Raw genomic sequence first — 13,449 nt, forward strand, 5'->3', positions numbered from 1 at the left:
GTCCAAAGATTTGAGCTTGAAAAATAATTGGTTTTCTTATTCAGAGTTTTATAATTCAAATTTATATTAATGTGATCTTCAGCATTTTGCTAAATGTTTCTAAATTTTTTTTTTACCATATTGTGACAGTTTTAGATATGAGAAGTACTTTCAACTTAACATTTATCAAAATGCTATATTTCCTTTTTTTTTTTAGATTCCCTTCTTTGATGATGTTGGTGCAGTAACACTGCAATATTTTGATACCTTATTCCAAAGAGATAATCTTCAGAAATCACAGTTTTTCAAAGGACTGCCAAAGGTTCTACCGAAACTGCCCAAGGTTTGTTGTTGATAGTTTCTTATTATTAATAATCAGGGTTAGAAGTTAAAGTTTATTTTAACTTACTACAATAACTTTCCCAAGGAAATAATATAACTTTGCCTGAGGTACATAAATGACTATAAAATGCTGCCAACTGAAGCCAAAAGTTCAGTGGATCTTTTTTTTGCATGGTCCAAAAATAAATAGAATAAAAATTTAGAAGGGTACTAGCTAGGCAAAGACAGCAGTTGGACATGAAAGGTCATTAGAAGAGCCTATAAGCTATCATGTGGAATTCACTGTCTCACCAGCAGTTACAGGGATACTTCTGTTAATGTTAGCCTTTCCGATTCCGTTAACTACTCCTTCTCTGACTTATTAAATCATAAGTCTAATATAGTTTTTAAAATGTTGATGAATGCTGAAGAGGCACTGGTTGGAATACTAGTAATTCCTGGTTGTAAAAACATTTCCAGTGTTTAATCTAATCAGACGTTTGTTGGTTACCTACTGTTTGTCTGAGCCTTTACTTAGATGCTATGGAGAGTAAAGAGGAAGCATAAAATATTGTCCCTGATCTCAGGCCCTTATAGTAAGTGTAGATAGGGTTAACATGTGAAACAGTTAATAATACGTGATAGTGTGTACGTTATGTGGTATGATCATAAGCAATGAAGGAATTAAGAGGAGAAACAAACACACCAGTGAAGACTAATTAGGGAAGGTTTCCTACAGGCAGGGTGACTGTGTATCCCCTTTTACACATGACCTTTCCAGTTTATGCTATTTGTCTTGGCATAATTAGCAATAGCATCCTATTTCACTCTCAAAATATGCCAGTTTCAACCATAAATTGTATGGTCACCTTAACCTAAAGGAATTGGAGGTTTTAGACTTTAGTGTTAATTAATACTAAAGACCTGAAAAAATGTTCATTTTTTAATTAAAAAAACATTTTCACTTTTCAGCGTGTCATTGTGCAGAGAATTTTGCCTTGTTTGACTTCAGAATTTGTAAACCCTGACATGGTACCTTTTGTTTTGCCCAATGTTCTACTGATTGCTGAGGAATGCACCAAAGAAGAATATGTCAAATTAATTCTACCTGAACTTGGCCCTGTGTTTAAGCAACAGGAGCCAATCCAGGTATGTTATAGATATTTTTGTGTATTTATCTACTGTTATTCATGATGATGACTGTCACTGAAAACAAAAGGAATGAATATATGAGTTTAAAAAAAACTGAGGTAAATATATGAGACTTTCTTGTCCATTAGTCAGAAAGCTGTTTTATATGTTTGAAGTGAACTATTTTTAAAATTATGATTGAACTTTGCAGTTAAATGTCTACAACTCTCTATAAGTTACTATCTCAGAAAATAAACTGCAGTGAAATTTTGCATGTGTTATACCAATCTTTATGTACTATATATATACTCTGTAGAAAGTTACATGTTTAGGAAAAGAAATACTTGTTTTTCTTGAAGTATTTTTTATTGTTTAGTTGTTTAAGTCTTTAATATGTAGGTGTTTTTTGCCAGTTGTTTCTATTTTATTGCTAATAACCCCTTCCAACTAGAATAGGAAAATGCTTACAGCACCATGGAAATAATGTGTGTGTGTATTGTAAGTGAAAAAGTAAGAAGTCTCTCATGTATACAATGTATATTTGCTAAATTCACGGTAATTTGGATTTAAGAGCAGTAAGGTCACACACCTGGGTTGAATTGGGGCTTCTTTATCTCCTTACTTGAAGTATGACTTGCGCCGTTACCATCTTAAAGCTTCTGTTCCCTCGTTGCTACATTGAAAAGGATTGTTGAAATTAAATGAAATTTTCTGGCACATAGCAGATAAAATTACATGTTTCTACCACTGTATAGTAATAGCTTATTAGTTATATATCAACTATCTGATTTAATGGTTTTATGATTCTTTGTAGTCCTTCCCTTGAAAGGAGGGGAACAGAAGGAAGTATGTGGTGGTAAGGCGAGAGTTTCTGTGGATTAGGGAAAGAACAAGTGAGGGAGCTGTAGCCTTTGAAGGAGGCTTCCCCCAAATGGTCAAGGTGTCATGAGGGAAAGGTGGTGGAGCCACTGTTCCCTAAGCTATGCATCAGTCAAGATAGTATCCTAAGGAACCTATAATCTGAATTCTTACTTGCCCTCCTTCTTTTTTCTCTTAGTTGTCCAGTTAAAAATACCTTTGGGCCAGGTGCAGTGGCTCACGCTTACAATCCCAATACTTTGGTGTGCCAAAGCAGGCAGATCGCTTCAGCCCAGGAGTTCAATTCAAGACCAGCCTGGGCAACGTGGTAAAACCCTGTCTCTACAAACAAACACAAAACAAGCCAGGTGCCTGCCTATGGTCCCAGCTACTCAGGAGGCTGAGGTGGGAGTATCACCTGAGCTTAGGGAGTTCAAGGCTGCAGTTAGCTATGTTTGTGCCACTGTGCTCCAGCCTAGGTGACAGAGTGAGACCCTGTCTCAAAAAAAAAAAAAATTCTTCTCACCTGAGTCTTGGCAAAACTAATTTCGGCATAAATAGAAGGGGCAGTATGTTCCTTATAATTTAGGTATGTGGAAGAATGATCAGGGACAACTTAAAAACATTGTTTTCTAAAATTAAAAAATATATGTAAGAGATAGGGTCTTGCTATGTTGCCTTGGCTGGACTCAACTCTTGAGCTTAAGCAATTCGCCTGTCTCAGCCTCCCAAATAGCTGGAACTGCAGGTGTATGCCACTGCACCTGGCTTCTAGAATTTTTTCTTACACTCCTCCTCAATTCTATACTTTCTCTTTTTCTCTTGAGCTTCATAGAAGCCAAGTGATGGAATTTACTTCTTTGGGACATCTCACTTTACTGGGTTTTTTCACCTTGTAGCTTCCCAATAGTTGGTACATGTGGGCAAGTAATAGATTACTGTAGATATGTGAGAGTTAGGAGATTAGTCTTTATTTAATTAACATTTAAACTAAGAGCAGATGTTAAATATTGTGCCTCTAGAAATGTAAGAGACTTGATTTGTATGTTTTTGTCTTCCACGCCTTCAGGCTAGCAACATGGTGAGTGTCACAATATATGAGTTATTATTTTGAAGAAGCTTTACATTTGGCATATACTGAATCTCTTAAAGATTCCAGGTTCCAATACATTGTTTCCCTTTTCTAAACAGATTTTGTTAATTTTCCTACAAAAAATGGATTTGCTACTAACCAAAACCCCTCCTGATGAAATAAAGAACAGTGTTCTACCTATGGTTTACAGAGCACTAGAAGCTCCTTCCATTCAGATCCAGGTACAGTATTTGATTTGTTTTTCTTTAATGATGATTTTGAATCTCAAATCAGAAGAAGAGGTGTAAAGTACATTTTGGATTTAAGTCATAAAATACATAATAGTAAATATATTTATTGAGTTACATTATTGATGTACAATAACTAAAATATATTCACTCTTGATTTAAAGAATCAGTGTATTGTAAGTGAAAAAAGTCATCAGTCTATGTACATAATGCCTGTATCATGAAGTAGATTTGTTTATATGTATCAGAAATGTACTATTATGAAAGAAGATTTGATATATTGTAGTTTGTATTATTGTATGTCTTCTTCTTTCTGCTTCTTTCTAAACCGATAATTATGAACAAAAATTCCGAAGAAATTTTCTTTTCTCTTTCTATGCCATTTCCTTTTTTCTTGAAACTGAGTCTTGCTCTGTTGCCCAGGCTGGAATGTAGTGACAAAATCTCTCCACCTCCTGGGTTCAAGCAGTTCTCCTGCCTCAGCCTCCCTAGTAGCTGGAACTACAGGCACTTACCACCACGCTTGGCTAATTTTTGTAGTTTTAGTAGAAACAGGCTTTCGCCATGTTGGCCAGACTGGTCTCGAGCTCCTGACCTCAGGTGATCCTCCCGCCTCAGCCTCCCAAAGTGCTGGGATTACAAGCGTGAGCCACCATGCCCAGCCACATGTGCCTTTTCCTTATGAAAACATTAAGTAGGTATTTTCCCATACTCATGATTTTCCTTCATGCTTGGATAATTCAGTTTTCTATGTAGAGAGGCTATTTCTTCTGCAATGAAGCTAATTTGTATAGCAGGTAGTTGGAAAAGCAGACAGTAGTTTAGTGTAACCATTCTTTTTTTTTTTTTTAAGTGTAACCATTCTTAATGCATGTATAGTAATACTTCTGTTTCACAAAGGTAATCTTAAAACACTGTATACTTTGCCTAACTGTTAGTTATGTAGTCTTTGTGATTAAAATTTTGGTTCTAAGAGTTGTGTGAAAGAAATTCTGGATCACTATTAAAAATGTAATTTAGTTTTTTCACTTTGAAAACACATGCTTATGTTAAGAACATCTCACTACGCAATGGTTCATAGTAAAAGTTTATAGTCTCTGTTGCCAGTATAGAAATTTTAATGAAACATAGGATTTTTTTTTTTTTTAAGTTATTTACTCTAAAGCTTTTTTTCTTAATATGAACCTGATACTACATATTTAAAGTCACTTTTTGGACTTAATTCATTCTTTGTCTTCTAAGTTATTTTGTTCGTTCAAGCCTGTGAGGTTGATGTTAACATTTTTTTCCTTATAATTAGATTTGCCTTCTTAAAGGTGAGGGTATGCTGCCTTTGTCCAAATGACATGGATGAGTGGGGAAGGTGTGTCTCCCTCTATTTCTTAGTCATTTCTAAAGAAATTGTGAATTACAGTTTCACGAAACATTTTCACAGGCCCCGTGGAGCCAAGCTTGTTTTATATTTAGTGATATTAAAGAAGAAGGAGGGAAAGATTAAGTGATATGAAATCCATTTTCTTTATAGTTAGTTTGGCCAATAAGCGACTTTTGTAACTTTGCTAACTTTTGGAAACCAGCATTTCTTTTTCCTTTTTTTTTTCTTTTTTTCAGATAGTCTCACTCCGTCACCCAGGCTGGAGTGCAGTAGCGTAATCTTGGCTCACTGCAACCTCCACCTCCCAGGTTCAAGCAATTCTCATGCCTCAGCCTCCCAGGTACCGGGGATTACAGCCATGGGCGACCAGGTCTAATTTTTTTGTATTTTTAGTAGAGATGGGTTTTACCATGTTGGCCAGGCTGGGGAAACCAGCATGTCTGGTATCATTCAGTGTAAAGTTTAATCATGAAATTAGCACTGCTTGGTTGATAAAACAAATATAAACAATTGGGATAATCCTAGAGAAAACAAGAAATAAGAAATCTTATAAATAAAAAATAAAAAACATCAACATAATTAAGAAATTGCATCAACTAATGGGCAAAACAGCCAGCTAACATTAAATGACAGTATCAAACTCACATATATTGTTATTAATTCTAAATTTAAATCGACTAAATTCCCCAATCCAAAGACACAGACAGGCAAAAAAAAGCCAAGACCCATTGGTATGCTACATCCAGATCCATTTCACATGCAAGGATACACAAAGACTCAAAGCGATAAAGAAAAATTTACCAACCAAATGGAGAGCAAAAATAAATAAACAGAAACTAAGAGTTGCAATTTTTGCTGATAAAATAGACTTCAAAGCAACAAAGATCAAAAGAAGCAAAGAAGGATATTACATAATGATAAAAGGATCAATATAACAAGAAGAGCTAAAGATCCTAAATATATACGCACCCAATACAGGAATACCCTTATATATAAGACTTATAAAGAGACTTGGACTCCCACACAATAATAGTGGGAGACTTCAACATTAATATTTGACAGATCAATGAGACAGAAAGTTAACATCGATATTCAGGACTTGAACTCAGATCCGGAACAAGTAGACTTAATTAACATTTATAGAACTCTTCACTTTAAATACACAAAATATACAGTCTTATCAGTACTACATCACACCTATTTACAGGTTTAAATGAAATATTGGTTGGCTGCTTGTTAATTATTTTCTTCCCTCATTTTTTTTTTTAATGTCTCTATTATTAAACACAATTACAGGCATACCCATTTAGACTGCATTCTAGCCCGGGCAATAAAGCAACACCCCTGTTCCCTCTCCCTCTTCCTCTTTCTTCTTTCCTTCATTCTTTTTTTTTCTTTTTCTTTTTTTCTTTATTTCTCTTTCTTTCTTTCTCTCTTTCTTCCTAAAATAAATAAATAAATAAATAACCCACATCTGTAAAAATAAAAAAGAAATCTTTTCTTCAGGGTTCTTGCAAATAGTAGGCTAGAAGGTAACATCTGAAATTCAGTTTTAAATTGAAGTTTTTAAAGTTAAGTTTGATTAGAAATATTTAAGAGGCTAGAGATTGTTCTGAAAACATTTGGAAAGGTAGAATATGGTTTGCAAAAGGCAGGATTCTTAAAAAGAGGCATTTAAACATGTATGTCAGACACAATTTTTGAAAATTAATTTACCTTTTAAATCAATATCAAAGTTATGTTCATCACCCCCACCCACCGCCCATTAGAGAGAAAGTGTAAAATAAGCAGAAGTTTCTGAGAATTTGCTAATTAGACTTGTTGAGGTTTGATTTTGTATTTTTCAATCTCCTGTTATTAAGTTCCTCATCCAGCTGTTAATAAGTTTCTCATCCTGGTCTGGGTCCAATGTCTCACATGTGTAATCTCAAGGCTTTGGGAGGCCAAGGTGGGTGGATCACCTGAGATCCGGAGTTGAAGACCAACCTGGCTAACGTGTTGAAACCCTGTCTCTACTTAAAAAATACAAAAATCAGCGATGTGTGGTGGTGGGCACCTATAATCCCAGCTACTCAAGAGGCTGAGGCAGGGAGAATTCTTGAACCTGGGAGGCAGAGGTTTCAGTGAGCTCAGATCATGCCACTGCACTCCAGCCTGGGCAACAGAGCGAGACTCCATCTCAAAAAAAAAAAAAAATGTTTCTCATCCTGTCTCCTCTTCGGGATAGAGCTCTCCCCTACGTGATTTAGACAGAATTAAATTTGCCTCTTCATAACCTGCTTGTCTGAGTTTGATTAGATAGCATGATACTTTTCCAGTTGCTTTTTCGTAATACAGGTGTTAGGGGGCCCTTTACCGTAAGTCTGTCTCTGTCTCTCTGTCTTAAAGGCTGATCTTCTGTAAGGAAACTCCTTACAGGAAGATAGTATCCCGCTGACTGCTAACCCTTAGCCATTCTCTTCTCCCATCTGTGGTCCTTTATTATTTTTATTATTTATTTATTTATTTTTGAGATAGGCCTTCACTGTTGCCCAGGATTGTGTGCAGTGGTGCAATCTTAGTTCACTGCGGCCTTGACTTCCCATGCTCTTCCAGGCTCAACTGATCCTCCCTCAGCCTCTCTAGTAGCAGTGACTACAGGCACACACACCTCCATGCCTCGCTCATTTTTAAATTTTATCACCCACTTAATTATTAATAGTTCTGAGTAGATATAAATAATTAACTCTCTTAGATTTGCCTTTGGAAACCTAAGAATAAGTTAAAGCAAATGAAGTATATCCCAGTGTTTTGATAACAGATTCTTAGTAGTTAATTTATTTCTATCTGCAAACTATAAATGAATGTCTTGAAGTTTGTCTGGTATTTTCAGTAGCATCCTGCTCATTCACCTTTGTGCTTCCATTTTCCTCAGTGATTACTTCTCCTATGCTTTACTACAAGGATCATCTCTCATAAGGTGCCCAAGATGTGTGTACTTTAGTCAGTTAGTTCCCAAGCCATTTCTTCTTCCTAGCTCCCAATTATCCCTTTGTTTTCCCCAATTATTCCCAGAATTACCAGTTTTCATTTCTTCTATGGCACCACATTAGTTAATAAGAATGTTTTAAATTTGTTTCCCCCCACTTCTGAGTTATGCTTGCTTTAAGTTTCAGAATTTGGAAGTACTTATAAATACCAAAAAAAAATTACAATTTGCTCTCACAGATGACCATTTTCATCTAGTCTAGTCTTTTTTCCTAAGCCTGTAGATAGACACAGGTACCTACACATTTTAAAAATTGGGATTGGGCACAGTAGCTCACACCTGTAATTTCAGCACTTTGAAAGACCGAGGTGGGAGGATCCCTTGAACTCAGGAGTTTGAGACCTGCCTAGGCAACATAGTGAGACCCTGTCTCTACCAAAAATAAAAGATGATAAAATTAACCAGGCATGTGGTACGTGCCTTTAGTGCCAGCTACTTGGGGGGCTGAATTGGAGAGGAGGATCACCTGAGCCCAGGAGGCTACAGTGAGCTGTGAATTTGCCACTGCACTCCAGCCTGGGTGACAGAGCAAGACTTTCCAAAATAAAAAAAAAAAAAACAAGAAAAAAAATTTTTAATTGAGATTATATAATACTCTATCTTCAATTTTCTTCTCAAAAGGATTAAACACCCTTTTAAGGCCAGACTCAGTGGTTCATTCCTGTAATCTTAGCAGTTTGCGAGGCTGAGGTGAGAGAATTGCTTAAGCTCAGGAATTCAAGACTAGCCTGGGAAATGTAGTGAGACCTTGTCTCTACAAAAAATTTAAAAATTAGCTGCGCATGGGCCAAGGCAGGTGGATCATCTGAGGTCAGGGTTTCGAGACCAGCCTGGCCAACCTGGTGAAACCCAGTCTCTACTAAAAATACAAAAAATTAGCTGGGTGTGATGGCACGTGCCTGTAATCCCAGCTATTTGGGAGGCTGAGGCAGGAGAATTGCGTAAGCCCAGGAGGCAGAGGTTGCAGTGAGCCAAGGTTGTGTCACTACACTCCAGCCTGGGCAACAAGAGTGAAACTCCGTCTCCAAAAAAACAGAAAAAAAATTAGCTGGGCATGGTGGCATGTACCTATAGTCCCAGCTACTCAGGAGGCTGAGGCCAGAGGATCGTGAATGCTTGGGAGGTTGATGCTGCAGTGAGCTATGATTTCGTCACTGCTGCACCCCAGCCTGGGTGACAGAGCAAGATCCTGTCTCAAGAAAAAAAAAAATTAAAATTAAACACTCTTTTAAATATGTTTTTTTTTTTTAAAAGTATTTGTATTTTATCATATGGATATATAGCTAAGAGAGTCACGAGTATTTTTACATAATTTCATACTTGATTTTCTTTTGTGAAAGATAGCAAAATTTAGGTGTCCTTGTTATTTAAACATAATGAGGACTTGTGTTATCAGCGAAAAAGATTAGAAATAAGATCAGGGAGTTTAGATACCATGCACTAGTTATTATGACCTAGTATGACTTTGAGTAATGTCTTCTGAGCTTTTTTCCTCATCTGTAAAACTGAAAAGTAATTATAACGATTCATTCATTTTTCAAAGAGTTGTTGAAAGGACAAAATAATACATGTGAAAATTTATTTCAGACTGTATGACAATTTAGCCATGCAAATGCAAAACTTTGTAATATCTGAGAAGAGATAAGAGAGTCTTTCCCTAATATTTATTCAGTTTATTTTCTTGATAGGAGCTCTGTTTAAACATCATTCCAACCTTTGCAAATCTTATAGACTACCCATCCATGAAAAATGCTTTGATACCAAGAATTAAAAATGCCTGTCTACAAACATCTTCCCTTGCTGTAAGTAATGGCATATTAATTTTTGTTTTTCTTTCACTTGGTGCTTTAAATCATTTTCTTATTATTTAATAACCCCTTTATGTATTGTTGATATATTTCATCTTGGCTGTACATAACTTATAGTACTGTAAAAATAAGCTATGGTTTTGATACATGATTTATAATATTGCATTCCTAACCTTACTTGCTGTCCCTTTACTTTGAGTGCTTCAGGAGAAAAGTTGGGTGATTATTTTTTTCTTAATCCTTTTCTGCTATAACTCAATTTATTTTATTGTTAGTTTTAAAATACTATGAGAGTTTAAGTTGGTATCTAAGCTTAAAAACTTGTTGAATAGTTTCCTTTTATAAATAGCCTTTATTTTTAGTTATTGGTCTCTAAATTTCTTGTTCCTCTCTGACTTGCCCACTTTTTTAAAAAGTAGAGTACAATAAAGCAATAAGTTAATACGAATACAAGTAGAAGAAATCGTTGTACTAAAAAATGTAGGCCAGCGGGGTAGTTGCCCCCTTTGAATGCAAAATTTGAACACTCAAGTTACTTGTTAGTTAAGGAAGGTAGAATTAATAATGAAGTTTTCATTATCTCATATTGAAAGCAATAAATGTCCCCAACATTTTCTCTAGCACTAAATGTAAAATTTATCACATTGATATTTCTTTATAGAAGTAATATTGAATGCTGTTTTCAAAATAGCAGCTTTAAAGAGGGAGAAATTTTCTTCTTTTGCCTGACCAGTTCTTTATATTGATGTTAGATAATGGGCATGTTATTAAATTTGCATTTTGTAAAGCTAGCTCTCTGGAGATCCCATCTGTCTTTATCTGGTGGAGAATGTGAATTTAAATAAAAATAAACATTACCTTAATAAAATTATAGGCAAAAGCAATTTGAATGATATGATTTTATTTTATAGCCATTGAATCTATTTTAGGTCATGTTTCTTGGTCAAAAGGCTTTGAAATGGAAAATGCAACACCAAAGTACGTTAAAAAAAATCATTATTACCAAACAAACAAGCATGAAATGACATGAAATCAAGAAGCTTGAGTTCTTATTCTCACTTTGTTACTAACTACCCCTGTGACTTTGAAAAGTCACTGTGCCCGAGTCTCTTCACTATCATTAGAAGTAGCTGTTTTCTTTGAAATTCTCAGTTTTAAGATTGAATTTTCAAAATAGGTGGTAGTAAATATACAGCTTAAAATTCAGTTTTCAAAATGCACTTTAAAAGATCCTATAATCATACTATATACCTTATTTTATGGCAGCATAAATTTATTTTAACACACATTTTCTCAAAGTACATATTGTAGACCAGGCATGGTGGCTCACACCTTTAATCTCAACACCTTGGGAGGCTGAGGTGGGAGGATCTCAAGCTAATGAGTTCCAGACCAGCCTGAGCAACACAGCCAGACCTCGTCTTTACTAAAAATAAAAAAATTTAGCTGGGTGTGGTGGCATGGCCGGAGGATCACTTGAGACCAAGAGGTCAAGGCTGCAGTGAACTGTGGTTGTGTCACTGCCTTCCAGCTTGGGTGATGGAGCAAGACCCCTCACCTCAAAAAAATTTGAAACCAAAACCAAAGCAAAACAAAGGTACCTGTTCTGAGTTCCATTATAAATATATGCAGGGATATGTAGAAATGAGAAAAGCATGGATACTTAAATGATCTGAATTGCTGCCCAGTGATATTTATGTTTCTTTTTAAGATGCCAACTGGCCCTTAAGACATGTTGTTTACAAGAAGTTATAACGAATGTATGTATGTTAGAACAGTAACTATGAAATGGATTTACACTGTATATGTCACCTTTTAAGTGCATTTTGCATAATACTTTCAGTGCTTCTGCCTACCTTCAGAGTGGCAAATAGGAATTCCTAAATTGTATTCATAGTCCTATATCCCTAAAAGCTTAAAATTCTAACTAGGAAATTCCTGAATCATGAGTTAGAATTGTATATTAATACTCCTCCCTGAAAATAAAATGTTTAAAAATTCTACACACAGGTAAAATGCTCCAAGAGCTGTATTTATTCATTACTTACATTACAAATATTTTATATATCATAGAAGTAAATAAAATTAAACTAGTATTTTCAGTTTTGCTTAAAATATATATATATACACATATATATACATATATATATATCTCAGTAGAATGCAGCCATTCTTTTATAAAACTGATTATGTGTACAAGTTAAGCATTCAGATACCTTTTTGAATTTATAATATCTTTTGTGTTTGAATTTCAGAAAACAATTGTACATTATATTTTAGAAATGGAAATTTTTTGTCATTTTTCCTGTAGCATTATGGTGCTTTTTTAGCCAACAAAATTATTTTCTGCCTTTCTTGGTTTATTTTTTTTTTGAAAACTGGAATTTTATTGATACTGTGGTTCTGACTTAAAGATATTCTATCTTAAGAAATTCCAGCTAAAGTAGGGTATAACATATTTACCAAACAGTCAAATGAATATGGAGTTTTGATAACAGCTTCTAAATAAGAGATCTTAATAACTGTATTAATGATATATCTAGAAATAGAACACAAATATGTGGACACCTTCACATGTTAAAATATTTAGTTTAAGAATGAATTGAACCCAAGTTAGAGTAAAATACTGGAATGTGGGTGAAATTGATCACTTGGTGGAAAGAATGAAATCCTTTTTATTATTCAAATGTCCCTAAAGAAATGTTCTTATAATAGTAACACATATGTAGTAAAAGCTTCTCAAATTTTAATCACTTTAAAATGTTTCAAAATTGAAGTCATTCCTTGTCTTTAGCTCACTAGTGACCTGGTGAAGCAATCATAAATTCTTTGTGAAACAAGCCAAGAAAATTAGTAAATTGATAAAGGATGAGAACCTCTAAATTTACTTTTATTCTTGAGGCTTTAACATATTTATATGAAGATTAAGTTTACACTTAAATATTTTGTTCTAGATTTTGAAAACTTTGACTAATGCAATTTACCTTTTTTAATAGGTTCGTGTAAATTCATTAGTGTGCTTAGGAAAGATTTTGGAATACTTGGATAAGTGGTTTGTACTTGATGATATCCTACCCTTCTTACAACAAATTCCATCCAAGGAACCTGCAGTCCTCATGGGAATTTTAGGTAGCTGAAAATTTATTGTCATTTGATGCTATTTTATCATGCAAATAAATTTTCCAATCTATAAAGCCATTATACTCTCCTTTTGTGTATACAGCATTTCATAATTGAAGAATGATGTGATAAATGCCGTAATATAACTTTTCTCTTTGTGTTAAGTTTAGCAAAAGCAGTAGAATCTTGACATTTTTAAAGGAATAAGATATTTAAGAATTCTAGCTTTATAAATATCATTATAGCTATAGTTTTCCCCGTAAAATGGTACAAAGAGAGACAAACAAAGCTACTGGAAATGCTGATACTGGTCTTAGTAGTAATACCTGAGGTTTATTTGGTACTCAATTTGTAAGAGGCAAAGTATTTTCTCTGCATTGCCTTATTTTCTTCTTCCCCAAATCCAATGAAATAGGTACTGTTGTTTCTATTTTACAAGGAAATTGAAGCTCAGAGAGGTGAAATAAGTGATTCAAGATAATATAACTGATAAGTCATAGGAGCTGGTT

At 34.6% G+C, this 13,449-nt stretch overlaps 1 protein-coding gene across 6 annotated transcripts in view; it reads left to right on the forward strand.

The window, feature by feature from the left end:
• The window catches only part of SCYL2 (SCY1 like pseudokinase 2), a 68,861-nt gene that overhangs the window by 41,153 nt on the left and 14,259 nt on the right, over window positions 1–13,449 (forward strand). For 5 of the 6 annotated variants that reach the window (XM_032298829.1, XM_032298840.1, XM_032298862.1 and 2 more), the window contains 6 exons: window positions 197–322; window positions 1,273–1,449; window positions 3,359–3,370; window positions 3,481–3,603; window positions 9,701–9,814; window positions 12,817–12,949. In XM_032298829.1, coding sequence (XP_032154720.1) covers window positions 197–322; window positions 1,273–1,449; window positions 3,359–3,370; window positions 3,481–3,603; window positions 9,701–9,814; window positions 12,817–12,949 — 685 coding nt within the window. The remainder of the gene's footprint in view (window positions 1–196; window positions 323–1,272; window positions 1,450–3,358; window positions 3,371–3,480; window positions 3,604–9,700; window positions 9,815–12,816; window positions 12,950–13,449) is intronic. The other variant, XM_032298869.1, reaches the window with a different exon arrangement.

This window comes from Sapajus apella, unplaced genomic scaffold (genome assembly GCF_009761245.1).
Source record: "Sapajus apella isolate SASKATOON/1434 unplaced genomic scaffold, GSC_monkey_1.0 scaffold2, whole genome shotgun sequence".
Classification (NCBI taxonomy): domain Eukaryota; kingdom Metazoa; phylum Chordata; class Mammalia; order Primates; family Cebidae; genus Sapajus; species Sapajus apella.